At 42.3% G+C, this 22142-nt stretch overlaps 1 protein-coding gene across 3 annotated transcripts in view; it reads right to left on the bottom strand.

Moving 5' to 3' along the window:
• The window catches only part of LOC115395094 (roundabout homolog 2-like), an 82040-nt gene that overhangs the window by 13934 nt on the left and 45964 nt on the right, over positions 1-22142 (bottom strand). For 2 of the 3 annotated variants that reach the window (XM_030100462.1, XM_030100463.1), the window contains exons 3-17: positions 21588-21745; positions 21315-21435; positions 21092-21230; positions 18794-18930; positions 17330-17341; positions 16684-16808; positions 15259-15430; positions 12295-12500; positions 10181-10262; positions 9892-10057; positions 9301-9467; positions 9084-9205; positions 7185-7416; positions 1181-1305; positions 919-1090 (exon numbers count right to left, since the gene is read on the bottom strand). In XM_030100462.1, the coding sequence (XP_029956322.1) occupies positions 919-1090; positions 1181-1305; positions 7185-7416; positions 9084-9205; positions 9301-9467; positions 9892-10057; positions 10181-10262; positions 12295-12500; positions 15259-15430; positions 16684-16808; positions 17330-17341; positions 18794-18930; positions 21092-21230; positions 21315-21435; positions 21588-21745 (2136 nt within the window). The remainder of the gene's footprint in view (positions 1-918; positions 1091-1180; positions 1306-7184; positions 7417-9083; positions 9206-9300; positions 9468-9891; positions 10058-10180; positions 10263-12294; positions 12501-15258; positions 15431-16683; positions 16809-17329; positions 17342-18793; positions 18931-21091; positions 21231-21314; positions 21436-21587; positions 21746-22142) is intronic. The other variant, XM_030100464.1, reaches the window with a different exon arrangement.

The raw sequence follows: 22142 nt of genomic DNA, 5'->3' as shown, positions 1-22142 counted from the left end.
AATGAATTGTGAAATTGAATAAAAAAGTCCAAAAAATCCTCGTGTTACATTAAGATTCTAAATAAGGAGACAAAAAGAGGGGGAAAAAAACCAAACATACCTAAATAAAGAATCCTGGAACATATGAAATATCAAATGTTAGAACCTACAGTATGTGCTTCAGATACAGACAAAATTTGAGGCCGTGACTGCATGGTGAAAAACCCCGCTGAGCAAAAATAGAAAAAAATGGGGGGGGAAAAAAAAACAAATAAAAAAAAGCATCAGTGCATCCAATATAAAGTTAATCAATTCAGCAGTGCACTTATCAACTTGAGCTGCAAGACACGAGATTGACAGAGCAGCTCTGACAGAGTTTGATTTTCTGTTGCAGCTACTGTGCTGTGAAATTAGATTCACAGTCTCCAGGAGGAACCACCCCCCCATCATTAAGCTTCAGACTACAGGCCTGTTTCCCTTTCTCTCTGCGTTAAGGGTGTTATTATATCTCAGTCAAAAGTCACAGATGAAGAGCATCTGGCCAGGGCTCCCATATTGATTCGTGGCTTATACACTCTGGGCATCCTTTAGCCATTTCATAAGATGTGATAGGCTGATAAGCTCCAACAAAAACACTGTCTACTTTGTTAGCGCCAGCTGCCCACATATTGAAGAGGATTGTTGATATGGCTAACAGTTCTTGGCACAGTGTTACCAGACACTACACTTAATGAACCGCTATTGATTTCTCTATAGACGTCTTGCGTTGTAAAACGCAATCTTCTTTCTTCAAGCGCGATAAATTGATAAATCTTTTTTTTTTTCTCTCTCTCTCTAGACCCCCGGTCTGTAATGGAGACCCCGGGTCCCCCATTATGAGGTCATTTTACTTGACTTCAGGTTTTGGCTTGTGTGTGTGCGTGTGTGACAGTGGATTACCCAGGATGATGAGCTGGGGTTTGCTCTTGACCCCCACCCCGGCGCTGGTGCCTGCCGCCACCTCCACGCGGTACTGCACTCCGGTCTGCAGGCCCCCGACTACCACTGAACGGATGGTTGCGTCCACGGACTTATTGACGTGAAAGCGGGTTTCGTTGGCCAAGCACCAGATCTGACGGACACGGACAGGCCAGACAAGAACTCGGTGTAAATCTGTAATGTACACGAGTAAAATATTCCGTCTGGAGGAGGCTGAGCGTACCTTGTACTCCTGGATGATGCCGTTCTGCTGGTCGGATGGAGGCGGGTCCCACGACACGCTGATGGATGTGCTGTTGTGGTTTCCCACTGTCAACACCGTCACTTGCTGTGGAGGCGCTCCGGGTGCTGATGGGTCAAGAGAGTACAAGAGATTGAAGAATATACATGACAAGAAAAGAAATAAATGAGCAACAATGTTGTTTGTATTCAAAAACAAGTGTCTTTTCTTCTATGCAGTGAAAAAAGGATTTGTCGGTCTATATTTCTCTCTGTGATGTTCTCTCTAAACAAAACTAGCAGATGGTTGCTGGAGCCCTTCATCTCAATTTTTCTAAATTATTTCACAGAGCTGGGATGCACTGAGATGAAACAATCAAACAAACAGTGTTTTTACACAGGGTTTCAGACTCCAGTACTTTGCACACTGAACATTTGAGGTCCATTCGAGGCATAAAAACTCCCAAAATTACCATTTCATGTAGATCCGAAAATTTAGATATGAGCAGAAACTCATCCGCCGAGAAAAAAAAAAGTGGCTGAGCCCAACGACTAATAGGACTTTCATTACGGATTAGCTCCATTATGACCATGTGTAAATGCTTCCAAACTAGCAGCATTCAGTTTTGCATGTCTTTATAGGAGTGAGAATATTCAGCCACCATGTCCTATAATGAGGGCTTCTGCAATGGTTTGTCACCACAAATGTGGCGCCTTAGGGTGCCAAATTCCGGCTCCACTCTTTAATAGGTCATTTTTAAAATGTACCAAACAGGCCTGATAACCTGCATGGGACAGATCAAAGATTTAAAGAGACTGCAGGCTGCGGGAGACCGAAGCCAATGTCTATGCAACTGAGCAAATCATCATCCCTCTCTGAATAGACGAGCTCTGGGCACATAGTTTCTCACGATTCCCATTAAAACTATCATTACGTTCTGACTGAGTGGATGAAATAACTACTCTGAACCCAATTAAGGAGCTGCAAAATAATATTGCTAACCACAGTGTGACCACATAAGCAAAAGCATTGAATTTCCAAAGCTGTGCGGAGAGAAGCCAAAGCAGGTGGGCCATTGTCTGGGCCAGCGAGGAACACGGGTACTGCGAGTTAAATTCTCCAGATGGGCTCAGTTCTGCAAATGGGCGACGAGGAGCGCAAACAAGTGCAGAATGTCTCACAGAGACAACAGAAAGCCATGTACGGAGTGCATGTTGTGATCAAACGCTGATAATGCTGCATCAGAAGATGCAGAAGAATGGCTGAAAGCATCTGGACCCGCCCCGACACTGACCTCTCCCAGTCTCCTGACATCTGGGAGGCTCCACTGATTAACAGTAAAATATGGGAAAACTATTTTATTTTCCGCTTGAGATGGACAGATACAGCAAATTCCCCTGTAAAATGCAGCTCGTAGGAAGTCTTTAAGCAGCCTGGCAGTACAAACAAATGAAATCAACCACAGAAATGTTATTTAGTTTGACTAAATTAATTCAAACTATTTTGAAAGATATCGACTTTCTGAATTACTTAAACAGATTATCACAGATGTACTGGCCACAAACTGAGATGATGCACTGTTTAGGAGTTCAGGAGAAAAATATTTATTTAAAGACAAGCCTGCCAAGCATAAAATTCAATACATTATCTAACACCATTTGAGTTAACAAGAAGGTGCCCAACACTTTAACATTTGACAGGATTTAGCATGCGTGCTTTGATAAGTCCTATCTGTCTTTTTGCATTATCGAGATGATTTAAAAATGACCAGAAACACAGAGAAATACAGCTTTGTCCTCATATACTGGACACTGCAGTGGCACAGGACTTCCTCAGTAGCCATTCATCATCAGGTCATACATCTGTGACCATAAAAACACACTAATATTCAATAACTTGTGGTTATTTTTGAAAAATTGGCAGAAGTTCTCATTCATTGCTCATTTTTTCACAATGCTACAGCCAAATAAAAAAAATAATCCATTCAATCCAGTAGAATTGCAGGCAGAATGCAGCAAACTGCGCTGAACAATCCAAATTTCTTAAATTCGAACCATAATCAAAAATCTGTTGGGGGGGAAAAGCAAGCATACAAACCAAAACGTCCCACAGAAGACAGATTTCCACCGCTGTTTGGAGGTTCATGAAACCCTCAGCCAGGAACATTTTGTTTATCCGTTCTATTTGTTCCTTAAATTTGATTTCTCAAAAGTACAAATACACAGATGTTCCGTCTGTGAGCTGCGATATCCAGATGTTGTGCTTTTGCACCGGCACAGAAACAAGGAATAATAGTCTGGCTTTCCGTGAGGGGATACGGTGCATATTGAAATCCTACAAAAAGCCAGGTAAAATCTCATATCCCAATTTGCAATATTATGCTTTCCTCGAGAGTGCAGTGAGTATTGGGAACTTGCGCAAGCGATGAAAACAACGCTGGGACATTGACCACAAAAATATGTTTTTAATTTCATGTAGCTCTACAATCATACCCTGTAGAGGCTTTAACTCAGATCTGTGTGTCTTTCTAATTAGCTGGCGAGTGTGGACCGTCATGCAAGAAGCCTTCACTTCTCCAGATGTTACTTCAGGGGTGCTGTTTCAGCAAACAGATGGAGCCTTCTCAGCCAGTCAGATGTTTACATTAGCAGAAGACAGGAACCATTAAGGGTACTCGTGCATTTTCCGTATGTACCAAAACAATCCCCGAGGACGAGTAATGGCTACAATACCAGTAATGACTCAGGGTTACATTACTATAAATGGTCAGCGCAGGAGAAAAGGTCAAAGATTAGATTTTTATTATTGTGACTTATGCTTACATTAAGGCTGACGAAGACTGCAGCCTAAGAGTAAATTAAAGCAATTACTGTTTCTGATGTCTGAGAGGATATTTCACATTTTACTCACAGCTGTGCAATTAAACAAAGGCACTTAAGCTGCTTAATGTTCTGCTATACAGGATACAGGAAGGTAAACATAACCTGCCATGCAAATGAGTGCATAAATTATGCTAATTGGTCCATGAATGTGCAAACATTTCTCTGTCAACATGTCTGTATGCAATGTGAGATAAAACTAGTGAAATCAGAAATGCTCACAGAGAGAAAAAAAAGTGGCTTACTTTATTATTTATAGCTCGCTCAAATGTGTAAATAGATAGCAAGTGGTTCTTAAAATGTCACAGAAAGTTAAAGCTCTTCTATTTGAAATCGATGAGTGAATCGAAAGAACAATTGTGACGTCTCACCTGTCTTTTTAATTAATTTTATAGGAAACAAAATCTGAAGGAGCTTAATTACGGTAAATACTTTAATCATGAAAAATATGGCTTTATGTGTCCTGCATGTTTTAGGTCTCCTCCAGTTTCAACACGGCTGATTATAATGTGAGGGACTTCCTATATACCACAGTTTGACACCCCTTAACCAAACACACCTTCCCTCAGTCCACTGAGAGGAACCTTACAGACCATCTTTGCACTCACTGTTGCTGCGAGGTTTCCGTGTTGACTGATCAATGTCTTTATTGTCTCTGTGACACTGTGAATGCAAAGCAAGGCAGTGTGTCGCATTTGTTCCTCCGTCTAAACGGCTGATTCAATTGAACATCTTGAGGTTAATGGAATTTGTACTTTGAGTTAATTTAACTTCATTTAAGTTTATTAGGTTCATTTAACTTAACTTCCCCGGTTTGACAAACGAAGTGTCTGTTAAACCGGCAGCTATGTTGCCAGCTGCAGCTGCACATTAGAAACGTTGTCAGCTGCTGTGCCAAATATGTTTTCAGCGGTGCATTCCGCCCAACGTGCATCTCACTTTGAAATCTGACAGCGGAGGCATCTCAACTTGTTCTCGGCGCAGTATTTCATGTCTGCAGCTAGAGGAGCTGAGTGGATTGGTATTTGAAGCCGGGCCAGTGACAGTCGCAGTCTACCGAGGTTCTGTGCTGTAATGTTTCATTTTCTGGAGAGCAACTATTAATTATCGTGCACAAGACTGATTAAGTTATTTCAGCAGTGTTCAGGCAAAAAATATCAACTGCTCCAACAACAAGAGTGTTGTTGTAGACATTAATTCAGGTGTCACTGTGTGAATTGCTAATATTCTTGAAATCACTGGAGTATTAAACTTTAGAGTTCAGCAGCTAAATTAAAGATGCGACTCTAAATTTAAGAGGGTCTGCAATTTTTTCCACTTGAGCTGCTGTTCCCCAAACTGTCTCTCCAATATTTTTAGGTTTTGAATCTGAACAAGTTGTAAAAGAAGATCTGAACTATGAAAAAATTCTGACGATCTCACATTCTTGCTGCAATAAGACGCCTTAGCTTTCACCTGCACGCCACATTGTTGCCTGTGATTTGTCATCAGCTGTGAGGGAAAGCCCGAGGACCCTACAGATGACGGTGACAGCGCCTCTAACCTCTGACCAGCTACCGTCACCGAGGGATTGTAAGGATCATTAGTTTTAATACACAATGTTTCCCCTAAGCAGTAGATGCCTTGACATCTATCACCCCCAAAGAAACCCTCTGAAGGGGATTCACAAAGGCAGTGGCACATTCCCAATGTGCCTTTGATAGATAACAAGTGTCTTTTTCCTCACTATTCCGCGGAGGAGCACATTCCCGGGCTCTGGAGAACCGCTACATCAAGCCAATTTTTCCAGGACCATGACGCCTCATTTCTTGGATCCGAAATAACGAGAGCATGTTCACCGTTCTGGAAAGACCTATAGTGATCCTGTGTGGCCATTTTAATTGGGCTCCGGCGAGGTGAGCTTCCTGTCCTCCACTAACTTTATCCCCAGCTCTTAGTGCGTCCCTTTTCTCCTGCTGGGAGGAAGATGCAGTGCTGTGATACTCTCATCATCAAACAAGGATGCTTTGGGCGAACGTTTCCTTTTAAACATCAATGGCTTCGGCATGACTTGATCTCAGTTCGAGCGGTGATGCAGAGGCAGAATGCCATGAAATACATAATGATAGACCTTTCTTCACACAGAGGAGCACAGCTTAAGATACTGACGACCGAGAGCTTCAACAACAGCAACATTAAGTGTTATCTTCCACATGATTTACATTCATCCCTGTTTTAATGCATTCTAAGGCTCAAGCTGTAGGCAGCATGTCAGGAATGTGTTGAAAGAATGTGTTTATATTCACTGTTCAGGGTGTAGCCATGCAGCTTTCTGAGCACTGTCGGCTTGGACGGAGTCCAGCCTCCACAGTCAGGTAATGAACAATGGTTGGCTCTGTCAAAGGTGGAGCAACTGAATGATTTGTAGTTCCTGTTTGCAGTGATATAATTAAGCAATGTTATGAATGTGTTCATATAGCTGTGATCATGAGAAGTATGAATGCTTTTAATAAGAAAGAAAAACTGAGAATACCATTGGTTTCAGGCTCAAATACATATTTCACATATTCTGTGAGTCATCACATTTTTCCCTGCAAAAGGTCACCACAAGAATAATCTATATTTCATCAATTATTTTTTTTTTTTTTTGCACAACCAGAGAACAGGGAGACACCTCAGGGTGTTGCTGGAAATAAAAGTTGGTGTGCATATGCATGTGTGAGTAAAGAGGAGGTCATATCATGCATGTCCGGACAGAAACATGGCAGCAGGGGTCCGCAGAGGAGCAGAGAAAAGAGTGGAGCCGATGTCAAAGGAGACAGTTTCCGCCCTCCCCCCTTCCTGCCCACCAGCCCACAGAGGCCCGGGGTTGTCATAGAACCCCACTGCGCTGTCTGGGAGACCTGTTTTCACACACAGGGGACATGGCACTGCAGCAGTATGCGTGTGTGGGAGGGTGTACTTGAAATGCCATTATCCATTACCATCTAGCCATGAAGCCATTACTAGCGGCAACTAAATATAAAAGTAGGTAGAAACATTTACACAAGAGCGTCTGCTCATGCATAAGTAATCTTGCATTCTTTTCTACATTAAGCGGGCAGAAAGGTTGAATTTTGGTTGGAAATGTTATTTTAAGCGTTGCTTACCTTCTTCCAAGGTGCGTGCAGTCATGGATTCACTGTCGGCTCCCTGGAACTCGTTGAAGTATGGCCTCACTTTAATCTCATAGACAATGCCTTTCTTTAAATCCAGGAGCGTGAGGTCTCTCTCTGATGCAACCTTCAGGTCTTGTATCTGCCAAGGTCCCGGGGAGGGCAGCCCTGAAGTTTGCCGGTAAAGAACGCGGTAGCCCTGAATGAACTGGGACGGATTCTCCACCTGGGAGCAGAGGGGAAGAAACGGGAGAGGGAAAATGACAGTGACTGTGTGCAGATGATGGGGGAGGCGTCAAGCATCTGTGTACCTGCTGTGGATCAGCATTCAGCTCGTGTCCTCCGTCAGTGACAATGCATGCTTAGTTAGTCATACAGTTTAATTAGCAGCAGACAAACGGGAACCCCCGGGAAGGGAGATGCAACATATTCTCCAAGTCTGCACAGTAACCCTGAGTCACAGACCTTCAGTTTTCTCAGAGCTCAACATTTGGATCAAAATACCTTTTTTTTTTTTTTTTTTTTATTTATGCTGGTTCAATTCAGGACATAAGTGAAACATGTAAAAAAAAAAAAAAAAAAAAAAAAAAAAAATCCCAAAGCATTGTAACAAGAGTTGAAGCAAGAAAATGCTTTTATGAACCATACTTGAAGCAGCTCTTCAACATCGGACCAGTCCAAATAATTCAGGAAAGGTTTGTCCTTCATCATTTTCCTGTCTTTCTCTCTCTGTATCCATATTCTGCATCTCCTCAACAAAGTGTGTCTAAAAACCTTATGAACCGTGGATCTCTTTAGAATTCTTTAGATTTGAAAAAAAAACAAAGCCCAGCTGTAGATGTAGAAAATAAATTTCATCTGTATTCAGTTTCTTATTGTCTGAAATAATCAATGCAGGGATCACTCATTGTTGCTGGAGTAGCGACTGCATGTCTGTAGTTCCCAATTATTCAAATACAATAAAGATATGTGTGTGTGGTGATTTCTTCATGAAACATGCCATATTTTAAATTGAGTCATTTTGTTTGGTTTTATTTAGCATTTTGTGAGTATAGGTTGAGTATAATACAAACGGGGATTAGATATGTGCATGATATGAAGTGTGGAATGAGGCAAACAACCTGGGAAAGCACTGGAATGATGCTGTCCTCTCATTGAGCAACAGATTGTCCAATTAAAGCTGACTGGAATCCAAAATTCAAAATGGGGAAATGTAAATTGCTCCCACAGGACGCTCACTGGGCAACAAAGACTTTCTGAAAATGATTTCAAAGGTACCCTCGGCCCATAAACCACATTAACGCTGAAACTTTTCGAGGGTAATGAACGAGCCGTTCTTTCCACAAATGGAACCGGGTCAAAAAAACATCTGCGGATCCGTTCGCATCGACCGCATACACAGTTTATTCCGTGGCTGTGTCATTCTAAGAGCTGCATAACAGTACGCGCTTGTGATAGTGACAAGCATGAAATAGCAGAACGGTGTCAGCCCATCCTGGATGCGTTATTAACCTACAGCAGCAGGCAGTTGGGACACCTCGCCAACAAACAGAAACATTTTCCAGATAAAGCGCTGACTGCAAACTGCTTCCAGAAGTGACACATGCAGCCCCTAATGGTGATGTATTTGTCCCGAACTGGAACATTAGTCTTGATTCCTGCATCACCTCAGACCAATCTGAATTGATATAGCGGCAGCTGTTCACACTGCGAATGTGCATCCATCCCATCGTGTTTACTGTGTGTGTGCCAACTAATCCTCAACACTGTGACATGCCAAGTAGAAAGTTCTCAAACAAGCTTAGCCGTTCACACACACACACACACAGAAACAAAAAACCCTACTGTATAATACACTTTGGATAATACATTTTTTGAAATGTAAGTACTCACAGTCCATGTGACTTGCACTGAAGTGGAGCTGAGAACGACAGGATTATGCATGTTGACCACCACATCCCCCAGCTCCTTCTGCACACGGCGGTGGTCCACTCCCTGGGCTGTGGGACTAATGTCTGAGGTGGGAAAAGGGACATAAGTACGAGCATTTAGCTTCCAGTAGCGATGCTCATCACTGAGAATCCTTTATAATCCACTCTGGATTCCGTACCTTGAGTGCGGACAGGCTCAGACATCGGACTCGGGTCCCCAAGCCCTTGAGCGTTGACTGCCCTAATGATAAACAGGTAAACAGTGTTGGGACGGAGGTCCTTGACCGTGGACTCGGTGGTCTTCACGTGGTCGGCGACTGTCTGCCAGCTGTTACTCACTGACTGGCTGCAGAAGGAGAAAGGCACAATTAGTTATTAATGATGTTTTATCGTAGAAAAATGCAGAGTGAAAATGAAGTGACAACATGCCACAACTGTGAGTGAAATCCTTTTTTCAAAATATTCCCTGTCATCATCAAAAGAGCAATTACTCTAACAGTCATGAGACAAAGGGAGGAAAAAAAAAATAAAAAGCAGCAAAAATTCAGATTTACGTCAATCAAATTCTGCTTCCATTTTCATTGATTTCACAGTAATTTACATGTACAAACGACTTTGCTTTTACACTGCAAGAGAAAGACCGTCAGGCAAGTCCATTCTCGAAACTACCTCCTCCTGCTTCCACGGCCACAGAAACACCCACATCTGTTACTGCCGTGAAAGTTCGGGGTCACTAAATGTTGCCCGGGGCCGTAGGTCAACAGACGTACCCAAAAGCCTCGATGACATAGGAGGACACTGGGGAGCCCGCCTCTGGCCCCGGTTCCCATGACAACGAGATACTGCTCTTGGTCACATCAGTGACCTCTGGCTTGGAGGGAGGCCCTGGGAGGGCGGTGGCGTTGTGAGAGACGAAGTCCATGAGGTCAGTGGAGTCTGAGGAGGCGAGACAGACCAAATTAATCCCCTTGAGACCCAGTGAGCATCAAGGACTTTTTCCGCTTGATATGCATGAAACTGTGTTAATTTTTCATGTGAATTGTTGCCAGTGAGGCAGACCTCTGACATCCAAGTAGGCGCTCCATGACGTCTCTCCGCTGGAGCTGGTCGCAACGCAGGTGTACAACCCTGAGTCCGACAGCTGTGAAATACAGAACGTCACATTACGATTCAGATCTGTTTAATGTGCAGCATGGTCGATGGAAGAGCTGTGAGAACAACTTCAGCGCATATCTAAAGATTTAGAAGACTCATGTCTATTAAAATGACCCACAAAGGCTTTCTGCTGATCCAAATAAAAATAATGCGGCTTTCAGCCACTGCTCAATCGCTGTGTTCAAGTCAATCCTCCAGCCTTTGTAACTGTGATCCCAGTTGGTTTTCTACAAGCTCTTGCGTCAGTCTGAGCTTTTCGAGAGCTGGTAGTACAGTAAAAATGCATTAACCTCCACTGGCCTGCATTTGGCTCGAGAAAAGCCAGAGAGTGGATGAGGGGAAACTTTAACACAGGGCAATGAAAAAAAAAAAAAAAAAAAAGATCCCCGCCCCCTTTTAAAAGCTTACATTAATTTTCTTAATTGATTTCCTCCAATAAGAGTCACCTACTATTCCCAGAGTCATCAACATTATCATCACCAGTGCTGACACAGGGAAGAGGAGATATGACAAGCTATTTCATACTGGCAGTGCCTCTGGAAGCACCGACGACTGTGATACCTTCCAGAGGCAAAGTAGAAGCGTGACACAGGAAAAGCACTTTGACACCGTCACAGGAAGCTGAATATTGCAGATGCTCCGTTATATTACCCCCTTTGGACTCCTCTCGCCAGTTCCCGTCCTCGAGTCCTTGAGTCTAACTGCTGCCTCCGAGATTCAAACTAAATAGCAGCATTTAACGACTTATAAAAATCAATACTCGCTATTCATCTTTTAAAAGCAACCTGACTGCACTTGTCCATTTGAATTACATTCAGCTGACATCATCTGGCAGATGAGAGAATTTTGCTTTCTTCTTTCACATGCAAGACAAGACGCGGTACACAAACACACAAACACACTGAAACACCAACAACAGATGTGTGTTTGCTTGAGTTCAGACTTCTGTGAGGACCCTTCTGTAATATCGGTGCACGTTATTTATAGAGACATTTCAGATTCAAAAACAAACCTTTCACTGCAACACTTTAATGTGGAACTTTATGACAACAACGATGTGAAAAGTGAAATGTGAAATTTGTGAGCAACAAACTTAAGCGATTGAGCTGATATGTCAGCGAGCTGACAGCAATTCCTTTTTTAATTTGGAAATAAAATGCTGTCTCATGAATCAAAACATGAATTAGATATAGCAGTTTTGATGGTTGGATTGTGATTGTTTGGATTAAAACAACTCCAGTCAGGAAACAAATGTTAGATGTGATGATATACTGCTATAATAAAGGTAAATTCTACTTTAATAGAGATGTGTCAAGTAAAAACAGCGACAATGTTAGAACACAATCGTTCAGGAGGAGGAGCAACATCAGCACCTTTTAGCAATATTTAAAAAAAACAACATAATGCAGCCTTAGCATTCACAGTTTGTTAGAAAAAAATATTTTCAATCTCTGAACTTATCTAAGTGATAACACTGCTCTTTGTTGGTTATTTCTTGTAGTCATGTGAATGCTCCCAACAAGGAGTGGGAATGTAAATCAAAGTGAATTTCTCAAATCTCCAAGAACAAAAAAGCAAAACGTTAAAGCATAAACAAGTAAAATAAGGACAATGGTTTGGACTTTATTTGTAGTTTGTAAAGAGAACTTAAGTTTTACTATTATACTCTACTACTCAAGTGAAAAACTATATATAATTGGCAGATATATGACCATACAAGTAATTACACGATCACTGCAATTCTATCAGCTAAAAAAGACTAACGCAATCATTCGTAGTTCCTGAGTTCTCGGGGTCTTTTATATTCTAGTTCCTCTCGACTGTTTGCCGTGTAGATCTCCAGATTACCTCTACAAAATACTGTCGATTTTCTATTAGAAAAATTTTAAAAAATTAAAAACTTTCACATTCATATAAAAGCAAGAGCCTCATCACAGATCTGCTCTATATTGCATGGATCTAATAAAGATTTTCGAAACCCTGGGTTGAGAACTATTGGTCTACTTTATGATACCCACTGTGGTACTCTGGATCTGAAGGCTGCCGTGCTCCAGCAGGGAAAATCGCGGGTCTTTTCCCAGCAGACTGGCCCCGTTCTTCCTCCAGGTGACTGTCGGCTCCGGGTCCCCTGACGCCTGACACCTGAGCACAGACAAACCTCCCAGCACCTGCGTTTGGTTGGACGGGCCCTGACGGATGATCGGCGGTGGGCGGTCCTTCAGGGCTGCGGATGACAATCAAGAAACGGTGCCATAGCGTTTCAGATCACTTCCAGTGCTGTAATTTTGACGTCATGTTCTAACTAGTTGCCGGATTTGTGAAGTGGGGAAAAAAAAAGAAAAAAACATGACCTTATCAGAAGGTGTTAATTTGTGATTGCAATAATTACACAAGTGGTTGCAGGGCCAAGATGGTAGGGTTCAATCTGATGGATTTATTGTGAGAGAAAGTGACTGTTTTGTGAGGCTTTTCCACTGTAGGCTGGCGTGCTCGTAGCACTGCATCACACCTTTGAGCTTTAATTACTAGGTGAGGATTAACGATGCTTCACCCGTGGTGCTAATTACCATACCTTCTTTATAACACCTCTCAACACAGCCATGCCTGTCCTCTCTCCTCCTACTGTGACTCATAGCGGCGCCTCCTCCCCCCTTACCGGCCCACCTCCCACCCGCAAGCACGCACAAAAACTAAACTTGGAATTAGCATGCCAGGCAGAACAACAATACATCTCTTTTTAAAGCCTTTTAGAGCATGTTATATCATCCAGAAAACAGCCCCTGCTCTCAGAAACAGTAATTTCAGGAGTGTTGAATTTCCCTGTGCCTTGTAACTACCCCTCGCTACCCAATTTCTTCACTTGCTGCTCTCCACTGTTATCAGGTCTGTCTCCATTCAACACGAGTGTTTACAGCAGGCTCCCCTCGCCTTATCTCTCATCGCAACTCCTTCAGCACAATGAGCTGCACGGCAATTCAGGCAGAATAGCCGAAAAAAATCAGGTGCGACTACATGCGGCACAGTACAGTAAAGCAAAGCCTCATGCGGCAGGCCAGTTATTACCACAAATCAACTACTTGTATTCCCAGCAAATAAACATAAGCTATATTGTGTTGCTGACAAGCCTTTACTAGGATTTGACTGATGTGTTGGACTATTTTGAGTGGAGAATAAATGCTCTTGCCAATCACTCTTTCATGGGAAAACAGTTCTTTTTTTGTCAGCACAACATAAGAGTGGTCAGTGCATTAACTATATACAAAAAATAAATGAATAAATAAAAATCACATCTGCTGTACGGAAAGCCAGACATATCCCAAGTGATCAGGGAGAAAACAAAAGCATTTTATTGCTTTTCTTGATTTAGATGTATTTCTGCACAAATGCAGTGATGCACTCAAGATTTAGTGACAGAGGCAATAACACAATGTTACTGTTGGGACAACAGGAGCTATTTTTATGCCTGCTACAGAGCAGATTTCCACAAACACCACTGCTCAAGGCTACAGTTGAAAGATAACTCTCCGAGTCCTGTTTCTGATTTCTACTCCTTGATATAAGATCACAGCAGCAGCTTCTGGTATCCTTACCGTCTTTGGACATGAGTCGAATAAGGTTATTCACATTTAGTCTAGCTCGTACAAAACATTTATGTCTTATAGGCGAGATATAATATGCCTTCATTTAGCTCAGTTGAGAAATTCACAGGTGTTATACACATTTTAAAATATGTAACTTGAAGAATTGTTACACACCACTACGTATGAGTGGGGTGACAATATTAGTGTGCATAATACTTCTTTTTTTTTTACAATGCTCAAAAAAAAAGGACATTTCTCGCCAAAAATGTGAAAAAAAATTAGAGGTTTTGCTCAATAGAGCTGGAATCTGGTAATTTCAGCCTAAATAAATCAGTCAGTGAATTTATGAAATACTCATTAACTCCTAGTTAATTATGATGAACTCAGAGTTCATCATGATGTGTCATTTACTTTAGAAAAAGATAGATCAGTATACATACCACAAGATATAATTACATCACAGTGAAAATATAAGTCATATATAAGAAAATAAGTTTTCTTTTGAACAGCCAGACAGAGACTGTCAGTCAAACACTGACAGCTATATCATAAATGAATTATCTGATTCCTCATAAAACTTCGTCCTTTATCACACTGGACAGCCTCGGTGTTGATGTTATATTCTTCACTAATGCTAGAGATGACACAGCAAACATTTAAGAAAAAAACTCCCCTGGGCTTCAGGCCAACTCCGGGTCCATCTTTGTTTACAGCCATCAGTCAAACGCACATCCCCCATCCTCTGAGCCCAACACCTCACATTTTGATATTGATCCATCTCAAAATGAGTGACAGAACGGGAGTCATTTCCTCTCCAAAAAACACTCCAACAGATGTTAATTTAATAATATGTGGGAGAAAAAGCCAAGAAACAAATGGAGAGAGGGGCATAAACAGCTCCCGGCTGGCAGCAGCTGAGCACTTAATGCTGACATTAAAGCTTTGTCAGAAACACGTAAAGTGTCTCTCCATCAAGTAGACAGTTTTATTTTACTCAGTTCCAGTCTTTTCAGGCTTTACCACAGCAAGGTGAAAATTAAAAGAATAATTATGGTCGACTGGCTTTTAGACCATACGATGCATCTTTTGAAGAAAAAGAAAAAAAAAAAGTGTGGGCAGAAAAATGGCCTTTGATATGCTGGTATTCAATGTGTTTTTGTATGACGGAAAAGCCCGGAATGCATCATAATAAAAGATGGGCCAACATCAAATATGTATTGAGAAGACTTGGAATCTAAAATGCATGTTTTCAGCAGACTGATGCAGCAGTGTTGGACAACAGAGCTGAAACAGACAAAGTTCAGGAAGTGTGTTCGATTTCTGCACTGCATGGATGAGGATGCACTTGAGTCTAGTTTGTGTGTGTGTGTTTGTGTGTGTGTGTGGATCGTCCCGTCTTACCGTCTGCTACCTCAAGCTGGGCCTTGGCCATGATGCTGCCCGCCACAGTGAGCGCCTGGCAGATATAATATCCTGCGTCCGAGCGCTGCACTGATGAGATGGTCAGCTCTCCCTTTTCGGACACGGACACGCGGTTGTCACCCTGCGTTGGCTGATTGGGGAACAGGAGATCCTACAGGGAGCCAGAGTGTTGTGAAAACATGAATGAAATGTGTTGTCACTCTTGACAATGTGGGGTTGCTTAATACATTCTTTTCATGTGGATTTGCTCGATTCAAAGTAAACAAAACAAAGCAGAAATCATGCGTTTGATAGATTATTGCTTTGTTGTAACATCTTAGAGCTGTTAAAGTATGATTATTTCATCTATAATAAGTGCTATTTGTCAAGAATATGCATTTATGGGACGAGCAGCCGATCTGGGAATAAAGCTAATCACTTCTGCCTATGCCTAAAAGCTCATTGTGCTATTGCGACTGACTTGTTTTGAGCTGCTGGTACGCCCAGCGACTCACAATAAGTGGACTGCTTAGCATTTGAGTGCAACCACTTGCAATTCTTTATGGTCACAGTCTCGGGCCGGACTTCATTTCTTCAAGGTGACCACACCCGCTCCTACATGAGGAGGGTTCTCAAAGACGACCAGACAGAATGCGGCTGTGAGTCACCTGTCAGCACAGTGACCAACAAATGGATGAAGAATGGGACATTGTCTTACAATGTTCTCTGAGCAGGAAGGTGACAGGAATATCAAAAAGATGCCAGGCAGTAATGGCTGAATATGATTCTTTAATCTGCTTTTTATGAATAAATAAAGAAGAGATTTACCAAATGCATATATCCTCATATTCTGTGTTATGTTTATTTGTGAGACCCGTGTTGCTTCCTGGAGAACCACCAAACACCACACTGATTGATCCAAGTTGTGTTCAAAACTGGCCACAAATATAATAGAAAAATTCGAACAATTATGTCCAATTCAGCTAGAAAAGTAGGTCAGTGTCGCTCTAAGTCTGAATGGTAGTTTACCACCGGAGCGATAGTCCTGCTGTGATAACCTGCAGTCATGGTCGTGAAATTGAGGCATCAGCATTGTCCATTTCTGCACCCCAGGCAGACAAGCTGATGGGCAGGAAAGGTCATTAGCCGGCTTTCATTATGTCTAATGTCTCTAATGCAGCATATGACATTGTCTCTTGCTAAGTGAATTGGCTAGTCAGTCCAATGTAGATTAATGATAAATGACCACTTCATTAAATGTATATGGACGGGAACCACACTCAGTGTTCCATGATTTGATCCTTTTAGTCCAATAAGAGGCCCTTTCTTAATGTGTTTTTTTTCAAATTTTAGATACTTTTAGTCAAATTAATGTCAGTATATGGACCACAAAATGAAAAAATAAAGAATGCATAAATTCCTCACCTTACTGCCCTCTCTTTGCCAGAAGACGGTGGGCTGAGGTTTGCCTCTGGTCTCACAGGGAAAGGTAGCCGTCCGTCCTTGAGCCACGATCTGGTCACGAGGCCGCACCACAAACTGAGGTGCCTCTGAATTGAGATTTAACAAAAGCAAGCGACAATACATTGATCCACAATCATAAGTGTTTTACTTTAGGAATACAGCGTAAAGGAACTATTAGCACAGAATGCCCAGCTACAAACTAGAGGGGTTCATGCACTGAGTCTCATTAAAGAACTTTTCTATGCTAGTCACACAAGCCATTCATCCAGCTGCTCCAACATCAGAATGAATGATATCAGCTAATTGACTAACAGAGTGCCTCAATATCTATTATCTCTACTCTAGTTTCCAAACCGAAGCATATCAACCGTACCTGAACCCCCATTTTGAAAGAAGTGATGTGGTAAATCCAAAGTTTCTACAGAAGACTGCCAGGAAAGGTCAGGGGTAGATAGTAATGTAGATATGCATGTCCAGTATTAGTTTGATGATTGTGTTTGTGGAATGCCACAACAGTACATGCATAATGCACATGTTTGTGATATAAAAAAAAAAAAAAAAAACAAACAAAACAAATGCATGCACAATGGGATCAGCTCTTACTTACCGACAGGGCGAGCTGGTGACACGACAATGGTGTGGGTGAGAATAACACGCAACACGCAGAGAAAGAAAGCAGCGGAGTAGAACAGAGGGACAGAAAAAGAAAGAAATGGAAATCAGAAACGGATGAGATGGAGTCGGGTTTCCATCCACGATGTTCAGGGGCGAGAAGGGTAAAAGGCTCATTCACCGGTGAAGGTGATGGCATGATCCTCAAGCAAATGATACCTCGGGAATATCGGGGGAGGAGGGGGGGAAAGCTGATGACAAAAAAACCTCCATTGAGCAGATTTATCTCAAACACTTCATTTAGGTAGATTTAAAAAAAACAAAACAAAAGAAAAAGCAGACATTCACACAGATCTGTTTGTGGCTGTTTGTCTTGCATTAGACTCAAATTACAGCTGTTCTTCAGATCTACTTTTAAAAACAGGCCAATTAGACGCTCCATCTGCTCTGATCATCATAAACACTAATTGCGGATATATAAATATATCTAAAGTGATCCTCATGTATAGAATGTTCCCTTTCATCATTATTGTTTCTCCTTTATTCTTTCAAAGTCAGCATTAAATACAGGATTAAAAGCATGAAATATAGTTCATTAAATGCTGAGTGTTAAACATTTAGATTCTTGGGTGTTTTTCCAGGATTCCCCAAAACTTATTTCACAAATTAGCCCTGCAAATACACCTTGGAATGGAAGAAAACGTCAGTTTCTCTGACTGTCATCTTGACAGAAAAAACAAAAAGCACCTAAATGTGGTAAGCTGGCCACGAAAGAGTTAAGACGGTCAGGTCCTCCTTTCACAGCACGGACACGGATGACAAAGAAATGTCTTAAAATGTGTAGAAAACAATGAAATGAGCGTTATGAATAAATGTCATGAGCACTGCAGTTCAGCGCAGCACGGACGATGGTTTATCATGTCATTGTTTACGTGGCAAGACTGTGAAATCAGCTGGCACCAAGTCCATCACCTGACGTGAGCAATGTTTTTACAGTTAAACTGACAATAAAAAACAAGAAAGAAAAAAAGCTGAGGGTTTATAACGTGCAAGGACATATTTGCTTTTTTTTTTTTTTTTTCTTTTTTCCCCGCACATATCAACCGTAACTGTAAAACATCTTCCTCCCACTGTTATGGTGTAAATATGGCGTGAGCGGGCTGGATGGAGATTGAAACCTCCTCAGGAGAGGTCATAAAAGTTCACTTAGAGCTGGTTAGATTGTTCATATCTGGAGCCCGGCTGGAGATCAGGAGCAATCAACTACATCAGCTCCGCTATATGAAAGGAAAGCTGAGGCCAGACCCAGCCTTTCCAGCAGGGGGGCAATAACACTCATAAAGTGGGCAATAAAGGGCTGATTGTCCTGTGGCCTGCTTTGGGAGATACAAAAAAAAAAAAAAAAATTATATATAAGGGTTGGGTTATGAGCTTTGCGAGTCCACAAGCAGTTACCCACCTCTGATGGTCAGGTAGGCAGATGCTTCGGCTTTACCCACGCGGTTCTCTGCAAGGCAAGTGAAGGTCCCCTGATCGCTGACCGAGGCTTTCTTGATCCTCAACAGGAAGTCCTCCTTCTCGTATCTGATGTCATACCTGAGAGAAACAGCGAGATCGCATCACTCGCAGTTGATTTCACGTCGACGGGGAAGTTCAAAAGCGAAAATGCAAATGTTGCAAAGTAAACACGAACACAGCAATTAAATCAAGAAATGCGTAAACGCGCGTGTGATGTTTTTGACAGAAGCTTCAGAAAGCTTGTGTCAGTTTTGAAAGAATAAAGAGGCAATTGCTACACTGGTACGGAACAATTATACTGAGATGAAGGCATTGCAAAATGAAAGGTGCTTTCAGCTGGAACCCTGGCTGTTCCACTGTTCCAATATTGATAAAGACGAGCCACCCACTGTGGTGTTGTGCGGTATCCTATGTTATAAGTGTGTGTATGTGTGCGTGTGTGTGCACGCAAGTGTTCGTGTGTGAGAGAGGAAAAGGAAACAGAAAAGGGAAGAGAAGAATAAGAGATTTAGACAAACAGTCTGAGAGTAAGGGAGTGGCACAGTCTGGCAAACTGAATTTGATGAATGAGCTGAGCAGGAGAAAATGACTAATTCATGGAGATGTTGCATGCATGAGTGTGTCTCCACCAGTGCAGCATACTGGAATGCTGCAGCGGTGCAGTCAGAGTGAGGGGGACATCTCATCTACCAGAGTTTAGATAAGCGCCTCAGAGGGGCTACAAACAGAATGAGTGGAGGGCCAAGGAGTCGGGCTCTCCCTCTCTAGGGTCCCTTTTGGCGTGAGAGATCCTGTGAAATTGTCTAGCCAGCCATACTGATTCAGCGATGGGAGACAAGTCAGGCAGAGAAATGGCACAAGGGGTGAGAAAAAGTCACATTTGAAATAGATGTTTCAAAGGGTGTGGGCAGAATATCGATGGGGGCTTGAGGAGTCTGTCCAGACTGCGGTGAGGACTCCATTCACGACACATCTCTGACCCAGATACAGGCTTCCCAGGAGGCTGACGGGTTTACGGAAAGAATGAAAGAAGTGGAAGGAGGGAGGCGAGGCAAGGCAGGTCTGAAAGTAGGACATGTTGCTGGAGTCAAAGGGCAGAGAGGCTAAGGATAAGACACAAGTTGAAAGACACACTTCAAGACTTGGAGACGGTTACAAGCATTTATATCACAGTATAATCATAACATCAGAACACACATGGGACAGTAACAGTCTGCTATGGTGCAGCAGTAACAACTTGTAATAACAAGTTTCACTCTTTTCCTCCTACTTTCCATATATTTTGAAGACAGATATCCTGAAACTGTACTGACAAGATTCATTTTTTGCCATCTGGAATACAAACCTGTAACCTCATTTGCCTAAATTCAGTAAAAATAAAACTAGATTTTCAGCATGAATCAGTGACAAGTAACTATTAAGATGGTAAAGCCCACATTACTGCTTGGTAATGACTTTTAAAAAAATGAGAGCACTAATGGGATACAAGCAATTAGCGTATGGCCATAATGCGTGTTTGCATGGGCAGACTAGAACACAGCGTCGGATCATAACGTGATGCAATCCAGTGCGAAAGCACAGAAAACTCAAATGACTCCAGGAATGACCGCTGAATTGATTCACCACCTTTCCAGATGACTGGAAATGATGAAGTTAGTTCCTCCTTACTTGTCCTTGCAGGTTTAATGCATCAGGTCATGCATAATAAATAAATAACTAGATATTCCTTAACCACTCAAAATACTGCACTTTTCTTTTTTAAAGCAAATCAAGTTGAGTTAAAAATACTATTTTCCTCTTAGATATATCTCACTCTCTAATATTTGCTTGATAAAGAGATAATCTCTGGTATTCGCTTCCAAGTGAGTGGTCATAATGTGACTGATGATCTGTGTGTATGGATCTGCGTCTCTGTCTTTTTGTATTTTAGATGGTGCAGATGAATTAAAGAATCACTTGATGGTACTTGAGGGTTGGTAAAAGCAAGCACATGTTTCTCCTTTTTAAAGCAAAAATAATTCAAACGGCAGCTAATGAGATTCTCTGCAGCTCGGAAATCATTTTTTTTTTGTACACTGATTAAAGCCTCTCCTAAGTAATATGTTAAATTTTCTTTTTCTAATGGGACTCATTAGGTCTGCTTAAGCACTGATTCATTATCATTTAACTGTATTAACACATACAGACATGCACACACACACTCACACACACACACACTTGCACTTTCATTTCCCCCCACCTGCCACGAGGAATATCCACATCCTCCTTCTTCCAGCGGAGCGTAGGCGGGGGGTCACCGTGGACCTGACACCTGAACTCCACGATCTCGTCCACTAAGACCACCTGGTTCACAGGCCGCTGCACGAACACGGGTCTCTCTGGATGCCAGCAGTACACAGAATATGGAGGGTGAATACTCCTTTGGACGGAGTGCTGAGGGCCGTACGTGAAGAAAACCTTACCAAATACTGAGAGTTGGGCTTTTTCGCTCTCTCGCTCTCCGACCATGTTGGCCGCCACGCACACGTAAATCCCCGCGTCGCTTTTCTTGGTGTTGGAGATCGTCAGCTTCCCTCCACGAACCTGCAGAAGGATGTTGCTTATAATCACAATGAAGAGATGACAAAGCCTTTTACCAGGTGACAGCTTCAGGTGAATGTGACAAGGTGAGTTATGGGATTTATAAGAAGGGCCGAGCACGAAGCAGATGAGAGTCCTCGCGGGGAATAACCCACCGTGATCCTGTCATTGTTGAGGTCAAGACGAGCTTTATCTTTCCTCCAGAAGGTGGTGGGTTCAGGATGACCACGTGGAGCCTGACATTCAAAACTTGCCGTCTCCCCAACCGCCACCACCACATCCTGCGGGTTCTGCCTGAAGTCGTCGCGCAGCACTGAGAGACAGAGGAATAATAAAGAGAAAGGAAGACGGGTTATTACTGTTGATCTCGCAATGTTTCAGTCAAGCGTTTGACTTTGCATCTGGGTTCAGGCGTTGAACCTAAAAGTAACTCTTAACCTGAACTGTCATGTCCTCTCTGAACTCCTTCAGCCTTTTTTCTAATTTAAGAGCCCAAAGATAATTCTGTCAAAAAGACCGCCTCACAGGACCCTCAGCAATCTGTCTTCAATAATACAGTCTTCCCCCTGAGGGTATCGGCATGGGCTTCTTGATCTCGGCAGATAAATGTAACAGAGTATAAATCCAGATAGGATTAATGGTGTATGGGAGATATTCCTCAAAGCAGTGCAAGACGCATGAAAGATGAGCAAAAACTTTAGAAGCAACAC

Source organism: Salarias fasciatus, chromosome 10 (genome assembly GCF_902148845.1).
Source record: "Salarias fasciatus chromosome 10, fSalaFa1.1, whole genome shotgun sequence".
Taxonomy (NCBI): domain Eukaryota; kingdom Metazoa; phylum Chordata; class Actinopteri; order Blenniiformes; family Blenniidae; genus Salarias; species Salarias fasciatus.
This window is presented reverse-complemented; position numbering and strand designations above follow the sequence as displayed.